Genomic DNA, 27,506 nt, shown 5'->3' with positions numbered 1-27,506 from the left:
GAACATCAATACACAGAAGTTTAGATTTAGATCTTTTTCTTCTTTTGAAAATTTGACTAATTTTTCACTTTTCTCTGACATTTGTGGTTTTTTTCCGACTCCAACGACGTTTGGAGACGTTTCATGTCCGGCATCAATAAAGCTTCCGCTTTATTCTTGTCAACATAAAATGCTAAATACAACTTTTCCCTTCAATGATGCATTTTGTGCTTTTATTTTATTCTAAAACCCAAAAAACTTCCGGCAACGTTTTTTTAAATGCGAACTTGACGCATCTGAGGGTCAACAGCGAGCGAAGCTACTGTCAACCGCGGTGTAAAGTACTACAAAATGAAAGCCGAAGATTGAATAGATTGTTTACTTTTGTGCCCCTCGGACTCGGATAAACAGCTCCAGACAAACATTTATCTGGACATTTTTCCTATTGGAAGGACTCAGTGGGCTAAACCGACAACCATCGGGCCTCGTCGTCGTGGCCCAGCAGGACTCGAGTGAAGTTGGGAGCTGACGTCCAAACTTCTGCTTCCTCCAGCGGCTCTCTGCGGGGCCCGGGGCTCCTATCTCCGGCCCTGTGGATGAGGAAGTGAATACAGATCTAAATAACCCACAGGTAAGGCATCAGGGACGACATAAATCGCTTCGGATTGTTGATATGTTCGTTCAGTTGTCGCTTTTTACGCTCGTGCAGAGCAGACGAACGTTGATTAGCTGTGCAGCTAGCAGTTAACTTTAGCATTAGCCTAGCTTGACAACTTCCCTGGCCTGACAGTTAGCTTAGCAACCAACTCTCGACAGGCATTATTCACTTAGCTTTCCAAATCTTCTCTGGGTGTGTCGCTTAACGTGTTTTTGGCTTAAATGTCGATATGACAAATAAACCTTAAAGTATATTTGACACACTATTTGATCCAGATTTGGCTAGCAACAGTTGTTAGCTTCCAGGAGCTGCTTGATAAACAAGTTAACTTAAAGCTAGCTAATTATCTGCTTAATGTTGTCCCGGTGTTGTTGGTGTCAGCTCTGCTGTGAAGGGTGATGGGTTGGTAGTTGAAGTGCTCTTTAACAGCACAGAGGACAACGTTGTCTGCTAGAAACGCTTGGCTAATGTTAATTATTCAGGTCTCTTATCAGCGTGATGAATTGTCAGATTTTACGTCACTGATCAGTCAGTGGTGATAATTAACACATTGTGTGATATTAATGGCTACCAGTGACTTTTTTTGGTTTTGGTTTGTTGTATCTGCACCCAGGTCTTCCTAGTCATTTCTCAGTACAGAACTGCTATGAATGACTTCTCTGTGGTTAAAGCTTGGGGACTGTTCAATTCCAGACTTTAATTTTATTACTCATATATGACCGTGTGACTTTATCCAGCTTAAAAATGTCTAAATCCTCCAGCACAGGGCCCGCAGAACTGCAGAGATGGTTTATAGAAAGAGACAGGGGCGGATGCTGATGAAAGATCTGGGAGTGTATTTTGTGGATCTGTGTATGCTGGAGCTGAAACAACAAAACCAAAGCAGCACTACTTAAACATAAATTTAGACCCCCTTTCTTCTGACAAGCAGATCTCTTCAGGACTCGGTCCCCACAGTAACAAGCAGTAAAAAGCTTTAACATCACAGCCAGCCAGAGGATGAGGGGGCGAACAAAGTAAATAAGTAGGGTGTCCCTGTGCAGTGATTCCTCGTAAGTGCTTTAAATCCGGATCTTCTGCAGTCTCGTCCTATTGTTCTGATGCAGGTTGTGTCTCTGGGCTGCTGTCATCATTTGCCAAGTTGCTATGTTCTCCTCAGTTTGTGTGTTTTGTCGGTTTGTTGGTCATCTGCTGGACGCCGTGACATATGCACTTGGTCACCAGGGATGGCGTTTTGATTGACCGGTGAAGAATCAAGCCCATTGGCTGTACAAAGAAGCCAAAACAAGTTGTTTTGATGGAGACGGGGCCCCGTTTTAACAAGCCACCCTGGATAGGATGCTTTTGTTGTGCTGATCTGTTTTTGTTCTGAATCGATCATCCCGTTCTATAAATGTTTTATTAATCCCCCTCCTTTAAAATCATTGATGATTAAACTTTATTTATTTTAGTACAACATGCTATAATGTTGTTGAAGGTTGCCATGACAATATGACTGCCATCTGCCATCAATAAAATTTAATGCAGCTTTGATGTTTATCTGGGTTCTGAGCTGTGATTGGTGGATTATCTGGGTTCTGAGCTGTGATTGGTGGATTGTCTGGGTTCTGAGCTATGATTGGTGGATTGTCTGGGTTCTGAGCTGTGATTGGTGGATTGTCTGGGTTCCGAGCTGTGATTGGTGGATTGTCTGGGTTCCGAGCTGTGATTGGTGGATTGTCTGGGTTCTGAGCTGTGATTGATGGATTGTCTGGGTTCTGAGCTATGATTGGTGGATTGTCTGGGTTCTGAGCTGTGATTGGTGGATTGTCTGGGTTCCGAGCTGTGATTGGTGGATTGTCTGGGTTCCGAGCTGTGATTGGTGGATTGTCTGGGTTCCGAGCTGTGATTGGTGGATTGTCTGGGTTCCGAGCTGTGATTGGTGGATTGTCTGGGTTCCGAGCTGTGATTGGTGGATTGTCTGGGTTCCGAGCTGTGATTGGTGGATTGTCTGGGTTCCGAGCTGTGATTGGTGGATTGTCTGGGTTCCGAGCTGTGATTGGTGGATTGTCTGGGTTCTGAGCTGTGTTTGGTGGATTGTCTGGGTTCTGAGCTGTGATTGGTGGATTGTCTGGGTTCTGAGCTGTGATTTAGGCCTGGACGAAATGGGAAAAACATCTATTTGTGATTTTTCTGACTAGTATTGTGATTTAATCTTTAAATTCCAGTTACTGTCCAGTGTTGATGCAGAAATATATGTTCTATATGAGATGAAGGAGGATAATACAACATGTAAACATGAGCTGCTCTATGTTCTAATGTTCACAGCTCCTCATCTGTCTATGTGAGTTCTGGATCACGTAATCCGGCTTACTTTTACCCCGGTTGTTCAAAGCAAAACAGGATTGGATCACCCTGATCCAGAATCCCGTTTTTCAGAATCACGTAATCCGGATTTCCAGCATGTAGATCAGTGTGTGCTGCCGGTGATGTGAAGAACAGCAGGTAGAAGACGGTTTGCATGCTTTACAAGTGAAACCACCGGGAGCATGTAACATCATACGTGCATGTATTGTCCTGCTAACATGGCAACCAGGTGGACTGTCCCTCTCTGTGACGTGTTAATGACGCACCTGAGCCCGTGTGGAGGTACCGGACCAACAGATGGGACGTGTAGTGATGAATAACAGGACAACTGAATATTTAATTTGTGTTTGTTATTGGATTTGTTTGGGGGTTTATTTCATGGGGACATGATGATGTCATGTTTTTATTTTTACTTTTTCTTTTTTACCGTTTTATTTTACTACGCTGAAGGACTTAATAGGAGCCTGTCTCTATGTTAACTACTTATCACAGTAACGGTTAAGTCAGGTGTAAAATACAAATATCAGCATGTTTACCGAATAAAGAGTTCTATTATTTGATGAGCTGTTAGGTTGTACTGCAGTTTCTTTCTGAAATCCACCTGGTAATCCTGCCCTCTGCTGGGATCAGGATAATCCTGTTTTTTTGGATCAAAGTTATCCAAACTGAGGGTTTTATTCCGATAACAGCCAGGATTGGATTACGTGTTCCAAGTGGATTTCTGAATCCGGATTTCCGTTTTGAACAACGCATTTTCAAGATTTGATCCAATCCGATAACTGAAATCCGCTAGGATTACGTTTGAACAACCGGCCCCAGGCGATGACATGCCAGCCATGCAGGACGGCTGCTCTTGTCCTCCAAGGTTGTAGCACCGGCATAACACCAGACAACCAACTGTAGCAGCTGGCTGGTGATAGGTTGAAGGGTGTTGCTTCTATCTACCGGATCTTTGTCTCCTCTTCCTTTTTCCTACTCCTCATTATTCTCCTTTTTCTCTCCCATCTGGTCAGGTCCAGCAAAATTACATGAATTCCATAATTCAAAATAAGATTTAAAAATCCTGCCTATGTTCCAGCTTCCCGGCGACCCTTAACTGGACGAAGTGGTACAGATAATGAATGAATTGGGGAAAAAATAATAATAATCAGCCTTTTACCCATAAAGCTCCTCTTGGCAAAGCCAATTTGTTTGGCACCACACATCAGCCAGACCACCATTCTGCCGCCACCATGCTGGACAGGACACGGAAGGGAAATAAAAGGAGGCCGGTATCTTAGCTGAGATATTACATTGTGAAGTTAGGTGAAGATGAGGAGGCAGGATGGTTTTACTGAGTCAGTGCATACATAAAACGGTCTCCTAGGCAACAGGTTTATTTATGAAGACAAGCTGGTGCTTTACATTAAATGTGGAAGTCGCTACAGCGAGAAGCAGAAGTGGAACAGGAGAAACAAAACTAGAAAGAATAAAGGAAGAGAAAACATTTATAACTGTAGAAATTTGTATTTATTGTTGTTGTGATTCCAGGTGTGACCGTCTTCATGTTTTCTAGCCTGTTTCCATCTGAGCTCGTCCTCTTTGCTGTTGCAGGAGGAAGGGACCTCTTTGATGGGGGAGTCCTCTTTCCTGGCCTCCTGGGTCAATCACCGTGCCATGATGATGGGTACGTATATATGCACGTGCACGTTGACATGGTCTCACCATTACAGGCTCCAGAGTGCAAACACTGCACATGTGACCTGAAACCGGCGCAGCTAACATGTCTCAGGTCTAGTTGGAGACCTGATCAGCAGGTGTGCACTGTGTTGGTTTGATGATACGAGTGGTTGTAAGACGTGGAATCTGCTCATATGAGGGTTTGATCCTCTTTCCCTTCCAGACTTTTTCATGGTCTCTGAACCACATGAAGAAGAAAACCTGGAATGGATGTCGGCAGAAAAGCAGAGGGGCCATTTTTATTTTTTATTTATGAGGACAGAGACAGAAGATGTTAATACACACTGATGTCAAACTTCAGCTGCTGGCTAGTTTCCATCTGTTGTTCTTTGACAACATTGTTCATTTACAGTCAAAAGTATTTTTATTGCTAATCCATTATTATGAAACAGATTACACCAGTCAATAAAATGAGCAATCAGAATTATAAAGTGCAAACTGTAGTGTGTTACTTATACAGATGATACATGGTTACACACCTGTTTAAAACCCGTTTCCATGTTTCTCTTGATAACAGACAGTGTTTACATCACATTTCCATTCAAAATGTTTTCCTTTTGCACAGTTAAAGAAAAAACTATCTCTGTGCAGTGAAACTTTGCAATGACCCACCCAGGTGTGCAGGTTCTCCTCACAAGACCAGAAAACGCAACACGAGAAGTGTTATGCGTCAACCGCTAGTTATCTGGTAGCATGTTAGCATGCAGGCATAACCGTTAACTAGACACAGGTTCTGCGGCTAACTGCTGCTGCAGCTAACTAGTGCTGTGGCCACCTGCTGCTGCGGCTAACTAGTGCTGCGGCTAACTAGTGCTGCGGCTAACTAGTGCTGCGGCCACCTGCTGCTGCGGCTAACTAGTGCTGCGGCCACCTGCTGCTGCGGCCACCTGCTGCTGCGGCTAACTAGTGCTGTGGCCACCTGCTGCTGCGGCTAACTAGTGCTGCGGCTAACTAGTGCTGTGGCCACCTGCTGCTGCGGCTAACTGCTGCTGCGGCTACATGCTGCTGCGGCCAACTAGTGCTGCGGCCAACTAGTGCTGCGGCCAACTAGTGCTGCTGCCACCTGCTGCTGCGGCCACCTGCTGCTGCGGCCACCTGCTGCTGCGGCTAACTAGTGCTGCGGCCACCTGCTGCTGCGGCCAACTGCTGCTGCGGCCAACTGCTGCTGCGGCTACCTGCTGCTGCGGCCAACTAGTGTTGCAGCCAACTAGTGTTGCGGCCAACTGCTGCTGCGGCCAACTGCTGCTGCGGCCACCTGCTGCTGCGGCTACCTGCTGCTGCGGCCAACTAGTGTTGCGGCCAGCTAGTGTTGCGGCCAACTGCTGCTGCGGCCAACTGCTGCTGTGGCCAACTAGTGTTGCGGCCAACTGCTGTTGCGGCCAACTGCTGCTGCGGCCAACTGCTGCTGCGGCCAACTGCTGCTGCGGCTACCTGCTGCTGCGGCCAACTAGTGTTGCGGCCAACTAGTGTTGCGGCCAACTGCTGCTGCGGCCAACTGCTGCTGCGGCTAACTAGTGTTGCGGCCAACTAGTGTTGCGGCCAACTAGTGTTGCGGCCAACTAGTGTTGCGGCCAACTAGTGTTGCGGCCAACTAGTGTTGCGGCCAACTAGTGTTGCGGCCAACTAGTGTTGCGGCCAACTGCTGCTGCGGCCAACTAGTGTTGCGGCCAACTGCTGCTGTGGCCAACTGCTGCTGCGGCCAACTAGTGTTGCGGCCAACTAGTGTTGCGGCCAACTGCTGCTGCGGCTACCTGCTGCTGCGGCCAACTAGTGTTGCGGCCAACTGCTGTTGCGGCCAACTGCTGCTGCGGCTACCTGCTGCTGCGGCCAACTAGTGTTGTGGCCAACTGCTGCTGCGGCCAACTGCTGCTGCGGCCAACTAGTGTTGCGGCCAACTAGTGTTGCGGCCAACTGCTGCTGCGGCTACCTGCTGCTGCGGCCAACTAGTGTTGCGGCCAACTGCTGTTGCAGCCAACTGCTGCTGCGGCTACCTGCTGCTGCGGCCAACTAGTGTTGCGGCCACCTGCTGCTGCGGCAGACAAGTACATCTCCCAAAAAAGATGCAGGGCTGACTCTGTTTTTAAACCTTTACTTAAACTGTAGAACTAAGCAGACATACAGAAAATACACCAGTGTCTCACTGGAAATACTTAATTTTTTTTCAATGAAAACACGTAACCTTACACATCAAAATGTAAAAACACTGATAAATTAGCTTAAAGCTAACTTCTATGGAAAATACAGTTGGAAGGCTAGCGGTTAGCATGCACGGACTGACTAATGGGATTAAAACAACTTTGTCCATCAGCAAACATTTACCTCAACAATATTCTGTGTTCACAAACTGACTAGAATACTTACAGGCTTAACTTCAATATTCTGTCTGAACTGACTACAGAAAGACTGTATTAGCTTAGCTTGAAGGAGAAGTTACTTGTTATGCAGATTTTTTTAGTCTTGAAGTGTGAGCTTTTTTCCAGAGTAGTGCATGAATCTGCTGCTGGTAGAAACGAAGACGAATCTGCCCAGCTGACTTTATTTTCTTCAGTAAGATTAAAATGAAAGCTTGTTGTGTGATGCTAAATGGTGTGATTGGACAGATGAGCAGGAGGCCCTGAACTCGATCATGCAGGACTTGGCCGAACTGCACCGCTCCAGCCGTCCTGCCTCCTTCCTGTCAGACCTGGTAAAACCCAAAGCCTCCTCACCCAAGAACCAGGTAACCGTCCCGGACTCTGAAGGTGGACATGATGTGGAGAAACACTCTTTTCTGCTGTCTGAGTCTGAATTAAATTTTCTTTCCTCTAGAATGATGTGAGAGTGAAGTTCGAGTTCAGAGGGGAGAAGAGGTAAGTTTTTATTCTGGTTCATGACATTAACATGGTCTTTGCAGACCGGCAGCCTTCCTGAGCCCTCTTCCTCCCTGCAGGATCTTACAGTTCCCTCGACCCGTCAAGCTGGAAGACTTGAGAGACAAAGCTAAAGTGGCTTTTGGTCAGACGATGGACCTTCACTACACAAACAATGAGGTACAAAGCTGGATGTCTTCTCAGGCTGGAACAACACCAATCTTTCCTGGACTGATGTCCACTGAAATACTAAAAAAAAAGTGATATTAATGCCATAGTTGCTGTTGCTTCTTGCAGTTGGTGATTCCACTGACCACCCAGGATGACCTGGACAAGGCTGTAGAGCTGCTGGATCGTAGTGTTCACATGAAGAGCCTGAAGATCCTCCTGGTGCTTCAGGTCTCCTCTCAGGTCTGCATCCTCGTCAGTCACACTTTAGTCATTTAACAGTCCAGCAGAGATGCCAGTGCAGTTAGTTGACAGCAGGAAGCAGCACTGCTAGCATGTAGCATAGCAACATGACTAGCAGGAAGCAGCAATGCTAGCATGTAGCATAGCCACATGACTAGTAGGAAGCAGCAATGCTAGCATGCAGCATAACAACATGACTAGCAGGAAGCAGCAATGCTAACATATAGCATAGCAACATGACTAGCAGGAAGCAGAAATGCTAGCATGTAGCATAGCGACATGACTAGCAGGAACCAGAAATGCTAGCATGTAACATAGCGATATGACTAGCAGGAAGCAGCACTGCTAGCATGTAGCATAGCAACATGACTAGCAGGAAGCAGCAATGCTAGCATGTAGCATAGCAACATCACTAGCAGGAAGCAGAAATGCTAGCATGTAGCATAGCAACATGACTAGCAGGAAGCAGCAATGCTAACATATAGCATAGCAACATGACTAGCAGGAAGCAGAAATGCTAGCATGTAGCATAGCAACGTGACTAGCAGGAAGCAGAAATGCTAGCATGTAGCATAGCAACATGACTAGCAGGAAGCAGAAATGCTAGCATGTAGCATAGCAACATGACTAGCAGGAAGCAGCAATGCTAGCATGTAGCATAGCGACATGACTAGCAGGAAGCAGCAATGCTAGCATGTAGCATAGCAACATGACTAGCAGGAAGCAGCAATGCTAACATATAGCATAGCAACATGACTAGCAGGAAGCAGAAATGCTAGCATGTAGCATAGCAACGTGACTAGCAGGAAGCAGAAATGCTAGCATGTAGCATAGCAACGTGACTAGCAGGAAGCAGAAATGCTAGCATGTAGCATAGCAACATGACTAGCAGGAAGCAGAAATGCTAGCATGTAGCATAGCAACATGACTAGCAGGAAGCAGCAATGCTAGCATGTAGCATAGCAACATGGTGGGAGAAACTTGGCTAAAAGACTCCACCAAGCTAACTAAACCCCAGCAGTTCTGTGGGAATGTAGAAACCAGGAGAGCATCTCTGTCCAATTTAGAGCTTCTGATCATTTCTCCACACAAACCAGGAGTCACATGACAGCAGAGATTCTGCTGGTTCCAGAGACGTCTGTCTCATCACGGTGGGACAGAGACTCTGGAGCTAGCAGCCAGAACCAGAAACCAGGTCTTACTGCTGCTGGTTTGTGATGAAAAGTTTACTTCCAGCTCTACAAACTCTACTGATGTGTTCTGTCTCGTTTATCCAGAACTCGTCCTCTAATATGGATCTCTTACCATCCCAAGAGGAGCTGGACAACACAGGATTCAGGGTCACAGACAAGAAGAGCATGCTGGCTTTAATCGGTGAATAATGAGTCCAGATCAAACCGTACTTCAGCTGTTCAGCTGAGTTCTAACTCTGCTCTCCATTTGACCTCAGGATCCCATTCGACCGACCGCAGCTCTCCGCCTCCAGGATACATTCCCGATGCTCTCCAGCAGGTGGCGAGGAACGGCTCCTTCACCAGCATTAACAGTGAGGGGGAGTTCATTCCCGAGAGCATGGACCAGGTACCGAGACGCTGGGGAGGTTTTCCCCTCATGCAGGAAGATTTCTACTGTTAAAGAAAAACTTCATAAATACACAAGATAATAACAGACTGGAATAAAGAGTTACTAATGCATAAATGATGGTAAATAGTATAAACTCATACATTACTAATGATAGAACATATAAATGTGAATACGTTAATAATACTGATATTAAAAAAGATCCGTGATAGTAGATATAAAAATAATATAATAATATGAGAGTAAATACATAAATAATAATAAATTATATGAAAATGAGTACACCAATGGTGGATAAAGTAAATGATGTGTAGAATGATAGTAGGTAGTATGATTTTATTTTTCTGTTGTTAGGAAACCAGCATTTAGCAGGTTTAACCATTTAGACGCCATTCAGTAGCTTTTAGTAGCTCTGGTTTTTACAGTTTCTAGGAAAGCTTCAAGGATTTTATATAAGTTAATTTAGAATTTAATCCAGCAGATTAAGGTATAGCTCCGCCCCTACTTTCTGCGTAACTCCACCCACTGCTGAATTTTAAAAAAGGCCAACCGTTTTTTTTTGGGTCATCTGCAGCAATAAAATCATTTCTTACTCTTCACCTGCCGCTGTAACAAACGGAGGCGTATGAACGTTTCAGTGGGTTTATGCAGAAGGAAGTGGTCCTGTTCTAGTTACCGGATCTCCCCTTATGGTCACATTCTACGTTATCCACCAGAACCGTGATCAGACAGATGTGGGCCGATCAGAGATGGTCCTGCATATAAATTTCTGCCTGTCCTCCAGATGCTGGACCCGCTGTCTATGAGCAGTCCGGAGAACTCGGCGTCTGGAAGCTGTCCCTCGTTGGACAGTCCTCTGGACAGGTGAGGACACTGCTGATGGCATCCTGGACGAACCTAGAACCCACCTCAGATTAATAAAGTTTCCTTTGTCTTGTCAGTGACTACCCGAAGTCCAGGATGCCCCGAGCACAAAGTTACCCCGACAACCACCAGGACTTTCCAGGTACAGTTTATACACAGTGGAGCTTTGAAAACCCCTGGCCCCCGGCCCCTGGCAGGGCCCCCTGACCGAATGCTTTACAGGCTAATTCCGGTCCTCCAGTAGCACTGCCCTGCATGTTTTAGATGTTTTCCTGCTCCAGCATACTGGATTCAGATTAATGGACCTCCTGGTTGTTAGAACTGGGTGTGGACAGTAAAGTGTGGAAGTACCTTAAACATGCGGGTCGTGGTTCTGAAGCACCGCTGCCATGGATGCTGCAGTATATTCTTCCTCCACCAGGAATGGTGATGATCTTGTCTTCAAACCTCTCCTCAACCCATCCACCTGTGGCCAGCTTCCGTTTTGTCCCTTCATCACGACTCCTCCTTTTTTTTCCTCTGCAGAGTACGACATCCCAGTGTTCGAGAAGTCGGGAAAAGGAGGAACGTATCCTCGCAGATACGGCGTTCCCTTTGGTCTTCAGGATTATACCGACGGTGAGCACTGCTTTCTCTGACACCCGTTCAGCTTGGCTGTGGCTGCGATGGGTCCTCACTCTCTCTGACTGAACCCGTAGGAAGGAAGACCTTCCCCCGTGCTCGACGGACGCAGGTTCACGGCTTCCGCTCGCCGGTCAGCTTCAGCCCCACGGAGCAGTCGCCCAGCACCAGCAGTGGCAGCAGCATCTTCACCCCCGACTTGGAGGAGGCTCCCGGGCCCACCAGGAGGCGGAGGGGCAGCGACATTGAGCCCAGCTCCAACCCTGCCACCGCTCCAACTCTCTCCGTCATGGACATCAGTCCACCCAGCCGCTGTGAGTCCCCCTGTCTGAAAACAGAGCCAACGTAGGACGTCATGATTCCCTGTTGATGGGGTCTGCTGTGTCTCTGCAGCTCCTCGAGCTCCAACCAACTGGAGGCTGGGCAAGCTTCTGGGTCAGGGAGCCTTCGGTCGGGTTTTCCTGTGTTACGACGCTGATACCGGACGGGAACTGGCCGTCAAGCAGGTCCAGTTTGATCCAGAGAGTCCAGAGACCAGTAAGGTGAGTGTCCAGTTGGGTTCACTATCGACTGTTTTTCATGTTGATGCTGTGTTGGAGTTTGGTTTTAATGCCCCCCCGCCCAACTCCTGTAGGAGGTGAGTGCATTAGAGTGTGAAATCCAGCTCCTGAAGAACTTGTGTCACGAGCGAATCGTCCAATACTATGGCTGCCTGCGGGACACCATGGAGCGAACTCTGTCCATCTTCATGGAGTACATGCCTGGAGTGAGTCTGGCTTTTATACAGTCATTCAGGTTTTACTCAGCACCTGGGTCTGGGTCAGGGAGGGGCAAAGTTGGTCCTGGAAGACCACGGTCACGCCAGATATAGTCAACTTTTGGGTTTATAAAAACCAAACTTGGCGGCAGAATGTTCCTACCTCCACAGCGTACGTATAAAATCTGGGAAAACAGGAAATTGCAACACCAACAGTCCAGAAAAAAATCAAGGAGATGAGGTGGAGAGTCTGCTGCCGACATCAGTAAAAGAAGATGCTGAACGGAAGCTTTGGTCATTTCTTCTGAGATTCAGCTGAGAGGGACAGACTAGAGGTCTGATGCTACGCTTATGAAACACACAAGAGGTGGATTTCCTTTATTTATTTATTCATTCATTCATCCTTACACTATCCTTTTTTAATTGTTGTCCCAATTTCCGTCAAGACCGTCTCCATTTCCTGCAGCTCCTTCTCCATCTGGTTAATAGCGGTGATGGTTCCCTCTGCACCTGCAGGACTTCTTCTGAGGACACGGCTGCTGTGGTGGTGGGTGGAGTCTCTGGCCTCACCCTCTCCACCCACAGCTGTAGCCCCGCCCACCCAGGTGGAGCACCCAGGAACTAGAAAGAAATATTATTTACCACTAAATAAGCTGATACCAGTCTCAGATGTATCTGTACATATTTATACATTAAAACCAACGACCACATTACCAACATCATTACTGTCATCTAGCAGCTTTTCTCCACTACCATCTACTGTGTCTATGAACTTCGGTCTCCCTCATGGCAGACGGATGTTCTACCGACGTTCTACCGATTTCCATCCCGACGTTCCGACTCCTCTGGCGTTTCTTCCTTCTGACACTGTGATGACAGCGTCTCCACCTGCTGCCACTATTCTCTCTTTCTGACACCAGTAACGTCCACGCCGTGTCCACCAGTTACACATTTTTACCTTTTCCAGCGTGGTCCATCAGGATCTCTGTCTCACACCCCAAAAAGTTCCACTTGTTCCCTGTTTTTCCCTCATGGAAATGATGTGATGAATATGTATTACAGGCGTCAACCTGACCTTTTATAGCCACCATGTGGGCGGGGCAAGGCGTTCCTTCACCTGCACCGCTTTAGAGTTGATTCTGGTTTCTAAACGGAAACAGGTGGAGGACGTGCGTGCGCACGCTTTTAAAAATGTGGAAGTAGAAGTGCGCCGCATTTGCTTTTTCCTTGTGGACGCCACCTGTGGTTTGCTGTGCTACGCTCAGTTTTATACACGCCCCTGGTCCTGGTGTTTTGCTTCAGTACACCTGAACCACAGTTATAGGTTAACATATTTAGACAGAACTTGGCTGTTGAAGAGAGACATTTATTGAGAATCAGGCGTGTTGTAGAAACATCTGAAACCTGCAGGACTGTGGCCCTCCAGGACCAGCTTTGCCCTCCCTTGTCTAGGTTCAGATGGTCTAAGTGGTCACTCTCAGGACCATTTGTCAGACATTATTCAGCTGGGCTGCTACCACTCATGATATATTCCTTTCACTTCTCCATGTTGGTCTCTCAGGGCTCCATTAAGGACCAACTTAAGTCGTACGGAGCGCTGACGGAAAACGTGACACGCCGCTACACCCGGCAGATCCTGGAGGGGGTCTCCTACCTGCACAGCAACATGATCGTCCACAGGGACATCAAAGGTGGGTTTTATTAGAGATTTAAGCTGGAGACAGTGAAACAGGAAGCTGAGTGACTGTTTCGTCCTCAGGAGCCAACATCCTACGGGACTCGGTTGGAAACGTGAAGCTGGGAGACTTTGGGGCCAGCAGGCGGCTGCAGACCATCTGTTTGTCAGGGACGGGCATCAAGTCGGTCACGGGAACCCCCTATTGGATGAGTCCGGAGGTGATCAGCGGAGAGGGGTACGGAAGGAAGGCTGACATCTGGTGAGGAAACTGATCCAACCGGCTTCAGTGTTCCTGTAAGCTGCTGGGGAGGGAGTGGGCCATCATACCACGAGCCCAGTTTAGGGTCATACCAGGATCCTGATTAAGAGTCATACCAGGGGTCCCTGTAGGTTAACCCTCAGAGGTCTGAGTCTGGGATGGCCATTTTTAAATACTCTTGGTTTTATCTTTACATGTTGTGAAAACCAAGTCCGCCATGTTTGGTGTCCTAGTTTTCAGAACAACCTCAGTACATGATCTGATCATTACTGTTGCTACTTTCACCAACTTTATTACCATCTTGGGCTAAAATAAAAACACAAAACTCATAAAATCTATAACAGGAGTGTTTCCATCTTCACCTTCCTGTGAAAGTTTAGAAAAAGATGGTTTTTGTCTGATTTCAGCAGGATGAAGAAACCTGTTGTCCCACATGTTTGCTGTGTGATCACCTGGATGTGAGATCCAATCATAAAGTGAAAATGGAGGCGGTGTGGTGGAAACCAGATCAATAACATCAAACTGTTCATTTTTACTACAAAGACAAAGTAGAAACCTGTTCTAGAAGAAACTTCAGTGTTTTGGCTACAGGTTGCATCATGAAGCCATTCATATCTCAACATTTACACGTGTTTACATGTCACGTAAGAACATAGGATTTGTGTTTACATGACACGTTAGAACATAGAAGGATTCACGTTTAAACGTCACGTTAGAACAAAGAAGGGCTCGCTTTTACATGTCACGTTAGAACATAGAAGGATTCGTGTTTACATGACACGTTAGAACATAGAAGGATTCGCGTTTACATGTCACGTTAGAACATAGAAGGATTCATGTTTACATGTCACGTTAGAACATAGAAGGATTCGCGTTTACGTGTCACGTTAGAACATAGAAGGATTCGTGTTTACATGTCACGTTAGAACATAGAAGGATTCGCGTTTACGTGTCACGTTAGAACATAGAAGGATTCGTGTTTACATGTCACATTAGAACATAGAAGGATTCGCGTTTACATGTCACGTTAGAACATAGAAGGATTCGTGTTTACATGTCACGTTAGAACATAGGATTCGTGTTTACATATCACGTTAGAACATAGAAGGATTCGTGTTTACATGTCACGTGAGAACATAGAAGGATTCATGTTTACATGTCACGTTAGAACATAGGATTCGTGTTTACATGTCACGTTAGAACATAGAAGGATTCGTGTTTACATGTCACGTTAGAACATAGGATTCGTGTTTACATGTCACGTTAGAACATAGGATTCGTGTTTACATGTCACGTTAGAACATAGAAGGATTCGCGTTTACATGTCACGTTAGAACATAGAAGGATTCGTGTTTACATGTCACGTTAGAACATAGGATTCGTGTTTACATGTCACGTTAGAACAGGATTCGTGTTTACATGTCACGTTAGAACATAGAAGGATTCGTGTTTACATGTCACGTTAGAACATAGAAGGATTCGTGTTTACATGTCACGTTAGAACATAGAAGGATTCGTGTTTACATGTCACGTGAGAACATAGAAGGATTCGTGTTTACATGTCACGTTAGAACATAGAAGGATTCGCGTTTACATGTCACGTTAGAACATAGAAGGATTCGCGTTTAAACGTCACGTTAGAACATAGAAGGATTCGCGTTTACATGTCACGTTAGAACATAGAAGGATTCGTGTTTACATGTCACGTTAGAACATAGGATTCGTGTTTACATGTCACGTTAGAACATAGGATTCGTGTTTACATGTCACGTTAGAACATAGGATTCGTGTTTACATGTCACGTTAGAACATAGAAGGATTCGTGTTTACATGTCACGTGAGAACATAGAAGGATTCGTGTTTACATGTCACGTTAGAACATAGAAGGATTCGTGTTTACATGTCACGTTAGAACATAGAAGGATTCGCGTTTAAACGTCACGTTAGAACATAGAAGGATTCGTGTTTACATGTCACGTTAGAACATAGGATTTGTGTTTACATGTCACGTTAGAACATAGAAGAATTCGTGTTTACATGTCACGTTAGAACATAGGATTCGTGTTTACATGTCACGTTAGAACATAGAAGGATTCGTGTTTACATGTCACGTTAGAACATAGAAGGATTCGTGTTTACATGACACGTGAGAACATAGAAGGATTCGTGTTTACATGTCACGTTAGAACATAGAAGGATTCGTGTTTACATGTCACGTTAGAACATAGAAGGGTTCGCGTTTAAACGTCACGTTAGAACATAGAAGGATTCGTGTTTACATGTCACGTTAGAACATAGAGGGATTCATGTTTACATGTCACGTTAGAACATAGGATTCGTGTTTACATGTCACGTTAGAACATAGAAGGATTCGTGTTTACATGTCACGTGAGAACATAGAAGGATTCGTGTTTACATGTCACGTGAGAACATAGAAGGATTCGTGTTTACATGTCACGTTAGAACATAGAAGGATTCGTGTTTACATGTCACGTTAGAACATAGAAGGATTCATGTTTACATGTCACGTTAGAACATAGAAGGATTCGTGTTTACACGTCACGTTAGAACATAGAAGAATTTGCGTTTAAACGTCTCGTTAGAACATAGAAGGATTCATGTTTACATGTCACGTTAGAACATAGAAGGATTCGTGTTTACACGTCACGTTAGAACATAGAAGAATTTGCGTTTAAACGTCTCGTTAGAACATAGGATTCATGTTTACATGTCACGTTAGAACATAGAAGGATTCATGTTTACATGTCACGTTAGAACATAGAAGGATTCGTGTTTACACGTCACGTTAGAACATAGAAGAATTTGCGTTTAAACGTCTCGTTAGAACATAGGATTCATGTTTACATGTCACGTTAGAACATAGAAGGATTCGTGTTTACACGTCACGTTAGAACATAGAAGGATTCGTGTTTACACGTCACGTTAGAACATAGAAGAATTTGCGTTTAAACGTCTCGTTAGAACATAGGATTCATGTTTACATGTCACGTTAGAACATAGAAGGATTCGTGTTTACACGTCACGTTAGAACATAGAAGGATTCGTGTTTACACGTCACGTTAGAACATAGAAGGGCTCGCGTTGGTCTGACGGGTTTCTTCTTGGCACTAAAGCTGAAATTGAAGTATTTCTGCATGTGCTGTAATCAGAGACGTCGATGGACTGATTTAAATCTCTGTTTTGTCTTCAGGAGTGTCGGCTGCACCGTGGTGGAGATGCTGACACAACGGCCCCCCTGGGCGGAGTTTGAGGCCATGGCGGCCATTTTTAAAATTGCCACCCAGCCCACAAACCCTGTTCTCCCCGCCCACGTGTCGGACCACTGCCGAGAGTTCCTCAAGAGGATTTTTGTGGAGACCAGGCAGCGTCCATCTGCAGATGAGCTCCTGAGACACATCTTCGTCCATTAACCTGAAAACTGCCAGATATGGCCTTACCTGGAAGGGTGCCCCGCCCCCCTTTACCACATTTGACCAGAACAGACTGAGTGAAGGTTTTCAGGGGGGACATACTTGCTCTCCTGTCTCTGTTTATCTGAGACGTCCATAGATGACATGACTTTTATTTTCCTCCGCTACGTGCACCTTAATTTGTGACAGTGGAGGAGTGGAGCTCTTCCTCCTGAAGACTCGCTGGAAAAATGTCTCCTGTTTTACGTCTGTCCTCAGACCTTCCAGAGCATCTCAATGTCCCCATCTTGCTATCCCTGTTCCACTTTCCCAATACCTCTTACTCTACCCCCCATTCCCCACCCCCGCCAACCAACTGATCCGACCCTAGAATGTAACCTGCCAAAACCCAGAGCAGCAGCGACAACCTGGACCCGCTGCTATAGATGAACCTGCAGACCCCCTCCCACCAGGAAGTTTAACTCCCCTGCTTCATCTTCGTCTCACCTTCCCTCCTCTTCTGTCTCGGACTAAGCCGTGTGCCTTTTCTGTTTATAAACACACTATAGAAACTGGTCTGGAGCCGGTCTGGAACCAATCTGGAACCGGTCTGGAGCCAGTCTTGGTATCAGTCTGGAACTCGTTTGGAACCAGTCTGGAACCAGTCTAGAGCCAACTTGGTATCAGTCTGGAACTCATCTGGAACCAGTCTAGAACCAATTTAGAGCCAGACTTGGTATCAGTCTGGAACAAGTCTGGAGCCAAACTTGGTATCAGTCTAGAACCAATCTGGAGCCGGACTTGGTATCAGTCTCAAAACCGTCTGGAGCCAGACATGGTATCAGTCTTGAACCAATCTGGAGCTGGACTTGGTATCAGTCTGGAACTCATCTGGAGCCAGTCTGGAGCCGGACTTGGTATCAGTCTAGAACCAGTCTGGAGCCGGACTTGGTATCAGTCTGGAACTCGTCTGGAACTGGTCTGGAGCCAGACTTGGTATCAGTCTGGAGCCGGTCTGGAACCAGTCTGGAGCCAGACTTGGTATCAGTCTGGAACTCGTCTGGAACCGGTCTGGAGCCAGACTTGGTATCAGTCTGGAACCGGTCTGGAGCCGGACTTGGTATCAGTCTGGAACCGGTCTGGAGCCAGGCCTGTTATTAGTCTGGAGCCGGACTTGGTATCAGTCTGGAACCGGTCTGGACTTGTGGTTGCTTTCACGCTTACTCTGCCTTCTCACCGTTAGCCCCGACCAGCTGATCTCAGCTCAGCGGTTGTTTATGCCTTTTCTCTACCAGAACTCTGATCTTACAGGATCCTGGGATCTCTGGATCAGAAGGATCCTTCTGATTCCGGCTCAGTTCAGTCAGCTTGTTCTCCGGCTGCTCCTGCTGGGGACCAAATATTTGCATCTGTCTAAATGAAGAAGAGTTGGTGGAACTGCTGCAGCTCATCACATGTTCTTCTGCTCCTTCTTCTCGGTGACGGTCAGATCGTCCTCTCACGTCTGTGAGTCGGTTTGTCCTCCAGCAGTCAAACACGTTTCCAGGCTTAAACCTGGGTCCTGTCGTCCTTTCTGGTCTTCAGATGAACATCTGGAGCTTGTAGATGTTGAGCCTGCTCAGAAAGCTGCAGACGTTCAGAGGAAGATGGACTCTGGCTCTGGATCTTCTCCTTCCCTTCTTCTCCTGGAGAGAAACGTGATGAGCTGCTGCATCCAACCTTCTCCTGCCTTGGCTTCATTTTCTGGCCTTGCGCAGTCCCACAGGTTCGATTCCCACTTAGGGTTACAGGACCCATTAACGTCAGTGTTGCAGTCATTTTCCAGCCAAAGGAAACTTCCAGATAAACTTGTCACTTTAGCCAAACATCTCCACAACTTTCCCTCTCAGAAGACGGCACCTTCACCCTCTGCAAGCAGATATTTCTGGATGTTTCCCATCAGCTCTGCGTGTTTGGACCCTCGTACCATGCGGCCTGTACTATGAAGCAGGACCTGCAGCCAGAACCTTGGGGAAAATCCTCCAAGTCTGAGTAGATGTGACATATCCAGCTTGTTGAACGTGTGCTTTCTGGAGGTTTTAGAGATGCTTACGAGATGCAACAAATGAAATGAAACTTTATTTGTAAAGCCTTTCATGCCAAAGGCAACAAAGTGCTTTACAAGATAAAACTAACATAAAACCTTACATCCAAAATACACAACATAGCAATTAAAAAAGACTTATTATAGTCTCCTCACACACACACATACACACACACACACAAAGCAGTCCACCCATATCCACAGAGGCCATCGCCATAGCAACCACCCAGATCAGGGCAGGTTGGGGTGCCTTTAAATTCCCTCTGATTCAAGTCCACATATTTAAGTTGAAGGTGACGTTAACAGCTGAAGGAAGATGATTGTGCAGGAGGCCCTCAGTAGAAAAACCCTCCCAACGGCGGGTCGGCAGGTCCTCTCTGGCTCGGAAATAAAGAAACATAAAAAAGACGTTAAAAATAAGCCGATGTTGAGACAATGTTGAGGTTTTAGCCGTCTGGTCTGAATTCAGCCTCAGCCTGCTACACGTTAGCCTTCCAGCATCTGTTGCCATGGTAACGAGTCTGCATCACACACCTGGATCCGTGTGTAATCCTGCTTCATAGTCCAGGCCGGTCGCGACGTCATGCTGTTGTTCTCAGCTGAAGTTTTCCAGAAACATCTTCCCTTCACCTGCAGGTGGGGGAGGAGTTCTGCTTCTCAAGGTACAATCAGCAGATGTTATTGGCTCTTTGTAGGAGGTAGAAGATCTGTAGCGGTACAAACTATTTTAGCCTTTTTATTATTTTATTCGGGCCTAAATGAGGAAATTTCTGCGCGATGCTTCGTTGAAAACTGGTTTAGGTACGAGGACGCTTCCTTGCTGCTGATTGGCCGCTCGGCATCACAAGGCGTCCCTGGTTGCACCTTTGAAGACGACAGGAAGTGAAGGCACTTAAAGGACAGCTTCGTTGCTCTGTGGTAAAGCCGTCGGCGGATCCACGCTGGTTGTGGAAACGCCACCGTGTGTCTGAACCAAGCTACGAGGAGGAGATGGCGGCTCGCGGTGGACTGTCTGGTACAGCTGGAAACCACGACCAGGATGCACTATCCACCACTCCCACGGTTCTCCGCCGCCTCGCCGGCCGTCGCAGCTCCCTCACGTTTTCTTTGCACATTTTAAGGACTTTTTCTGTTGGCCTGTATGTGTGTGTGCATGTGTGTGTGTGGTGCAGGTAGTTAACTGAATGTAACGTGTTCTTTTACCTGTCAGCTGGACGAACCTTCGCTCCGGTACGGATCACCTGTAGGTGTGTTCGGCTGCAGCTGCCACGTCCGTGTGTGTGTGTGTGTGTGTGTGTGAGAGAGAGAGTGCGGTTGTAAACGTGCATTGTGACTGTAGGAGGCGAGAACTTTAACGATGAAAAATGTGTAGAAATATGTAAAATAAAAATTCTCCTTTTTTAATTTAATTCCTCTTCTATCCGACATGTCTTCAGTCTGTGATGTAAAAGAAGCCATGTTTATAATTCAGATTGGTTTGTGACCAATATGTCTGTTTATATCAGATCTGTATATCAGTGGTACGCATAATTTTTTTAATATATTTTTTATTTTCTTTTTTTTATGGGAGATTTTATGCATGGTTGGGTCCTGAGAGACGCAGCGGTGCCAATGAATGGGGCTGTTTTTGGCAAAATTCTGGAGTATTGCAACAGCTGTGTTCATAATTACAACAATTATGACTGATGGAAATAATAAAAGATATTTATTTCATCTCCAGACCTCCTGTCTTAGACAGATCTGCCATAAGGTGGCCTGATGATGCCGTCATTCATAAATACAATGAAACACAATCAACATTCAGTCATGACACACACACTCCATACACAGTGCAGAATGTGCCGTATGTGTATTATGACTCGTTCGTTGCAGGAGGAGCACCTGCAGGAAGACACACTGTTAAATCATAAAGGTAAAAAATGACGCGTGTGTGTGTGTGCATGTACATGTATCAGTGCTAGATATGAGGGATGAGTTGTATTAAGTGATTATGCTAAAGCAACTGCACTCCCTACTGCATTCTGAGCCGTACCGACCTGAACCGTACAGACCTGAGCCGTACAGACCTGAGCCTTACCGACCTGAGCCGTACCGACCTGAGCCTTACCGACCTGAGCCGTACAGACCTGAGCCTTACCAACCTGAGCCTTACCGACCTGAGCCGTACAGACCTGAGCCTTACCGACCTGAGCCGTACAGACCTGAGCCGTACCGACCTGAACCGTACAGACCTGAGCCTTACCGACCTGAGCCGTACAGACCTGAGCCGTACCGACCTGAGCCGTACAGACCTGAATCGTACCGACCTGAGCCTTACCGACCTGAATCGTACCGACCTGAGCCGTACCGACCTGAGCCGTACAGACCTGAGCCGTACCGACCTGAACCGTACAGACCTGAGCCTTACCGACCTGAGCCGTACAGACCTGAGCCTTACCGACCTGAGCCGTACAGACCTGAGCCTTACCGACCTGAGCCGTACAGACCTGAACCGTACAGACCTGAGCCTTACCGACCTGAGCCGTACAGACCTGAGCCGTACCGACCTGAGCCGTACAGACCTGAATCGTACCGACCTGAGCCTTACCGACCTGAATCGTACCGACCTGAGCCTTACCAACCTGAGCCGTACCGACCTGAGCCGTACCGACCTGAGCCGTACAGACCTGAGCCGTACCGACCTGAACCGTACAGACCTGAGCCTTACCGACCTGAGCCGTACAGACCTGAGCCTTACCGACCTGAGCCTTACCGACCTGAGCCGTACAGACCTGAGCCTTACCGACCTGAGCCGTACCGACCTGAACCGTACAGACCTGAGCCTTACCGACCTGAGCCGTACCGACCTGAGCCGTACAGACCTGAATCGTACCGACCTGAGCCTTACCGACCTGAATCGTACCGACCTGAGCCTTACCAACCTGAATCGTACCGATCTGAGCCGTACCGACCTGAGCCGTACCGACCTGAATCGTACCGACCTGAGCCGTACCGACCTGAATCGTACCGATCTGAGCCGTACAGACCTGAATCGTACTGATCTGAGCCATACCGACCTGAACCGTACCGACCTGAGCCGTACAGACCTGAATCATACCGATCTGAGCCGTACCGACCGGAACCGTACCGATCTGAGCCGTACAGACCTGAATCATACCGATCTGAGCCGTACAGACCTGAGCCGTACCGATCTGAGCCGTACCGACCTGAACCGTACCGATCTGAGCCGTACAGACCTGAGCCGTACCGATCTGAGCCGTACCGACCTGAACCGTACCGATCTGAGCCGTACAGACCTGAACCGTACCGATCTGAGCCGTACAGACCTGAATCGTACAGACCTGAGCCGTACAGACCTGAATCGTACAGACCTGAGCCGTACAGACCTGAATCGTACAGACCTGAGCCGTACCGACCTGAGCCGTACAGACCTGAGCCGTACCGACCTGAGCCTTACCGACCTGAGCCGTACAGACCTGAATCGTACCGACCTGAGCCTTACCGACCTGAGCCGTACAGACCTGAATCGTACCGACCTGAGCCTTACCGACCTGAATCGTACCGACCTGAGCCTTACCGACCTGAATCGTACCGATCTGAGCCGTACAGACCTGAATCGTACCGATCTGGGCCGTACAGACCTGAATCGTACCGATCTGAGCCGTACAGACCTGAATCGTACCGATCTGAGCCGTACCGACCTGAGCCGTACAGACCTGAATCATACCGATCTGAGCCGTACCGACCTGAACCGTACCGATCTGAGCCGTACAGACCTGAATCGTACCGATCTGAGCCGTACCGATCTGAGCCGTACCGACCTGAGCCGTACAGACCTGAATCGTACCGATCTGAGCCGTACCGACCTGAGCCGTACAGACCTGAATCATACCGATCTGAGCCGTACCGACCTGAATCGTACCGACCTGAACAGAAGTGGTGGACACGTGAACAGCCATTTAAATGACAGCACGTTAATCATCTTGGGAAAACTCTGAAGGCTTTCAGGTCCTTCTATAAGCCAGTAAGAGGTTTCTATTAGCTGATAGTCTAAAACTTTATTTAAACACAGGGAAGTTGTTGGATTTGGAAGCCAGCAGGTAGAGATGATTAACTTGAAAGCAGCCAAGTCAAACTGGAATGTTTTAGATATTTTCTTTTATTTCAGAGAAACAGAAGTCAGCAGCCTACAGACACCTCCCATCCTAGAAGCTGGTCATCACCTTAAAAAGCTGCAGCCTGCTTCATTACAGATGCAGGAGACGGAAGGAAAACTTCACCCACCCGTCAGACTGCCTGCCTGAATTACTGGTTTCCAGCGTTGCTACCATCACATGATTTACTTTAACTGGTAACTACTTAGTAAGTAGCTGCTTTATTAGCAGCTTCAAAGTAATGTAGATATCTAGGGTCACAGAGGAAATAACTTGTAACTCCAGCTACTGGTTGGACTGTTTCCACCCTGCTGCTCGCCATCACCACACGTCTTTTTCCTTTCCAGCAGCTTCCCCCTCGTCCTCACTCGTCCTCGTGCTCAAAGAACTCGTGGCAACAGATGGTAACCATGGAGACGAATGTCATGAACTCCTGGAAGCTGCACTCTGAATCGCAGTCGGCGTCCAGGCTGTCCATCAGGCTGTCCAGCGTGGACTGGTCCTTAACGTGCTGCGGGGGGGGGGGGGGGGGGGGGGGGGTCGAGTTCAGGTCAGGACATAAACAACAACTGGTCCTAAACAATCATGTCCTAAACCAGGGCTACTCAATTCGGTCCTACAAGGGCGGCAATCCAGCAGGTTTTCCATGTATCCCTGCACCAACACACCTGAGTCAAATTAATGCGTCATTGTGTAGAACCTGATTGGCTGTTAGAGCCACCTAATTTGACTCTGGTGTGTTGGTGCAGGGATACATGGAAAACCTGCTGGATTGCGGCCCTCGTAGGACCAAATTGAGTAGCCCTGTCCTAAACCATCAGTTCTATATATATATATATATATATAAGCAGGTTGTGTATATGTATGTATATATATACACAACTTGCTCATCACTGGACTAAAAACAAAGTTAGGTAAGTACAACAGAAAAAGTTCAGGTATTTTGTCTCACAGCCAGAATCCTGCTGAGTACCAACCGGTGGTCTGCAGGGAAGATGCTTCACATGTACCAAAACAAAATAAATGTGTAAAGATGTAATAAGAAAATGTGTTTTTACACATATACTGTAAAACCTAGAACAAGATATCATCCCAGTTACCTGCTTCTCTCTTCCCTGTGACAAGGCTCGGTTCGGTAATTGGTGCATTGCTGCCACCTGCTGGTCTGAGTTTGTCAACCAAAATGTTTCCAAGAGCCTGAGTTGTCAAAACATCGGTTCCTCTGTTACATTTTCTTAATCCCACACGCCCCCCTGTCATGTTGCTGCGCCCCCCCAGGGAGGCCCATCCCCCAGTTTGAGAACCACCATCCTAAACAAACAAGCTGTCGTCCCCGTGTTCGGATGAAAACCCTGTAAACGTACAGGATCTTCGGTCGGACTCACCGCCATCAGATCCGGCAGCTCGTCCTGAAGCAGGTTTTTCAGCTCACTCTTCTTCAGCTTGTATTTATCTCCTTCTCTCTCTGAATACTTCTGAAATACTGCGATGATGGTTGCCATGGAGGTCTCTAGGTCGGTCATTATGGTCTGTAGGTGTGTGACTTCCCGGTGGAGTTTCTAAATATCAGTGTGAATCCTAAAATGAAGGAAAATGACATTTATTTGTGACTTTTTGTCATCTTTAAATGCAGTCAGTGTTATTTTAGGCATCCATAAATAAGCATCAGCCTCTCAAGAGGAAAAGTTCATCAGCAAAGCTGTAAAAAAAAAGTCTGATATCATACGTAGTAAATCTGTTTCAGCCCAGATAACAGTGTTCTAGTTAATGAACCAATAAAGCCTGGATTTATCCCCCTAAGAGACAGAGGCTGGTATTCTTACCGTCGTGCACCAACAGGCAGAAGTTTTCCAGGGAGCAGAGGCTGGCGACGGTCTACAGGCTTTATCCTGCAGCAGTTTGTGGGTGGTGGTGATGTAGGAGGGCCTGTCAGTCCAAGTGCAGACCAATCCGGTTCGTTCGCCTGCTCTCACTCCACTGCAGTCCTGCACAAACCAACTCTGACTAAATGTCCGTTTTATGGCAGATTCAACAGCAGACCAGCAGCTCCACTCTGAAGTAAATATTTTAAAAAGAGCCGGGTCTTCACCTGGACAACCGGAAAATGTCCTGCTCAGTCTGACTCAAACCGGTAGGATGCAGAGGAAGACACCTGAAGCTCATTCTCATTTCAACTCTCCTGAAACTTGGCCTCCATTCACCTCCAGTTTCTTTATGTGAAAACAGATTCATTAAAGTCTATGAGCTGATTTCTACATAAAACAGTTTCAAAATATGCAAAGATTCAATGTTTGCAATCTCTGATGGCCTTTCCTTCCAATCTCTAAAGCTCCAAGTCAGAATTTCCCATTTCCTGTTGGTAAGAAGTCAAAACGTGGAGCCCGCAGTCTTAGCGTTAGCTTCAAATGTGGGAGCCCGCAGTCTTAGCGTTAGCTTCTAACATGGGAGCCCGCAGTCTTAGCATTAGCTTCTAATGTGGGAGCCCGCAGTCTTAGCGTTAGCTTCAAATGTGGGAGCCCGCAGTCTTAGCGTTAGCTTCAAATGTGGGAGCCCGCAGTCTTAGCGTCAGCTTCTAACGTGGGAGCCCTCAGTCTTAGCTTTAGCTTCTAATGTGGGAGCCCGCAGTCTTAGCGTTAGCTTCTAACGTGGGAGCCCTCAGTCTTAGCGTTAGCTTCTAATGTGGGAGCCCGCAGTCTTAGCGTTAGCTTCAAATGTGGGAGCCCGCAGTCTTAGCGTTAGCTTCTAATGTGGGAGCCCGCAGTCTTAGCGTTAGCTTCAAATGTGGGAGCCCGCAGTCTTAGCGTTAGCTTCTAACGTGCGAGCCCGCAGTCTTAGCGTTAGCTTCTAACGTGGGAGCCCGCAGTCTTAGCGTTAGCTTCTAACGTGGGAGCCCTCAGTCTTAGCGTTAGCTTCTAACGTGGGAGCCCTCAGTCTTAGCGTTAGCTTCTAACGTGGGAGCCCTCAGTCTTAGCGTTAGCTTGTAACGTGGGAGCCCTCAGTCTTAGCGTTAGCTTCTAACGTGGGAGCCCTCAGTCTTAGCGTTAGCTTCTAACATGGGAGCCCGCAGTCTTAGCGTTAGCTTCAAATTTGGGAGCCCGCAGTCTTAGCGTTAGCTTCTAACGTGGGAGCCCGCAGTCTTAGCGTTAGCTTCTAATGTGGGAGCCCGCAGTCTTAGCGTTAGCTTCAAACGTGGGAGCCCGCAGTCTTAGCGTTAGCTTCTAACGTGGGAGCCCTCAGTCTTAGCGTTAGCTTCTAACGTGGGAGCCCGCAGTCTTAGCGTTAGCTTCAAATGTGCGAGCCAGCAGTCTTAGCGTTAGCTTCTAACGTGGGAGCCCGCAGTCTTAGCGTTAGCTTCTAATGTGGGAGCCCGCAGTCTTAGCGTTAGCTTTAAATGTGGGAGCCCGCAGTCTTAGCGTTAGCTTCTAACGTGGGAGCCCTCAGTCTTAGCGTTAGCTTCTAACGTGGGAGCCCGCAGTTTTAGCGTTAGCTTCAAATGTGCGAGCCCGCAGTCTTAGCGTTAGCTTCTAACGTGGGAGCCCGCAGTCTTAGCGTTAGCTTCTAATGTGGGAGCCCTCAGTCTTAGCGTTAGCTTCTAACGTGGGAGCCCGCAGTCTTAGCGTTAGCTTCTAACATGGGAGCCCGCAGTCTTAGCGTTAGCTTCTAATGTGGGAGCCCGCAGTCTTAGCGTTAGCTTCTAATGTGGGAGCCTGCAGACTTAGCATTAGCTGCTAATATGAGTGCCTATAGTCTGAGCTTTAGCTGCTAATGTGAGAGCCTGTGGTCTTAAGGTGGGCTTGTATAAGGTTGGTTACGACATTACTGCCGTATGCTCTGCATAGCCCTGCTGAAGCTCGACATGCTCCTCTTCCAGACCTGAAGCCTTTGGTTTGTGATTATTATTGTGGATTTTTTGGAGCTTCTTGTGCGGATTTGTGTGGTAACTGCGGAAAAGAATCCACAACACGACACCTTAAGCCTATACTCACCAGCAACGTCTGCACTGGCCCTACCGTACGCCAACCCTATTCCCGAGATCTTGTAGATCACGTAGTGTAATCTAATCATCAGAAATCAGATTAACACTTAGATTTCTCCCAAACTTCTGATGTCTTCCTGCATGTAGACCTGTTTATCAGA

At 47.2% G+C, this 27,506-nt stretch overlaps 2 protein-coding genes across 2 annotated transcripts; one reads left to right on the top strand and one right to left on the bottom strand.

Moving 5' to 3' along the window:
- Positions 1-227: 227 nt before the first annotated feature.
- map3k2 (mitogen-activated protein kinase kinase kinase 2) lies at positions 228-20,928 on the top strand. Its single transcript, XM_041978548.1, has 17 exons — positions 228-610; positions 4,577-4,649; positions 7,303-7,421; positions 7,511-7,551; positions 7,632-7,731; positions 7,849-7,962; positions 9,240-9,336; positions 9,413-9,543; positions 10,328-10,407; positions 10,485-10,549; positions 10,933-11,025; positions 11,106-11,342; positions 11,422-11,570; positions 11,663-11,794; positions 13,347-13,476; positions 13,545-13,722; positions 16,934-20,928. The coding sequence occupies exons 2-17, from the start codon at positions 4,595-4,597 to the stop codon at positions 17,151-17,153; spliced, it is 1,941 nt and encodes a 646-aa protein (XP_041834482.1). The 5' UTR covers positions 228-610; positions 4,577-4,594; the 3' UTR covers positions 17,154-20,928.
- Positions 20,929-23,356: 2,428 nt separating this feature from the next.
- s100b (S100 calcium binding protein, beta (neural)) lies at positions 23,357-25,317 on the bottom strand. Its single transcript, XM_041979039.1, has 3 exons — positions 25,193-25,317; positions 24,755-24,946; positions 23,357-23,880 (listed from the first exon to the last, which is right to left on the bottom strand). The coding sequence occupies exons 2-3, from the start codon at positions 24,890-24,892 to the stop codon at positions 23,734-23,736; spliced, it is 285 nt and encodes a 94-aa protein (XP_041834973.1). The 5' UTR covers positions 24,893-24,946; positions 25,193-25,317; the 3' UTR covers positions 23,357-23,733.
- Between the last annotated feature and the right edge of the window lie 2,189 nt (positions 25,318-27,506).

The sequence above is a fragment of the Melanotaenia boesemani genome, chromosome 24 (assembly GCF_017639745.1).
Source record: "Melanotaenia boesemani isolate fMelBoe1 chromosome 24, fMelBoe1.pri, whole genome shotgun sequence".
Lineage (NCBI taxonomy): Eukaryota > Metazoa > Chordata > Actinopteri > Atheriniformes > Melanotaeniidae > Melanotaenia > Melanotaenia boesemani.
This window is presented reverse-complemented; position numbering and strand designations above follow the sequence as displayed.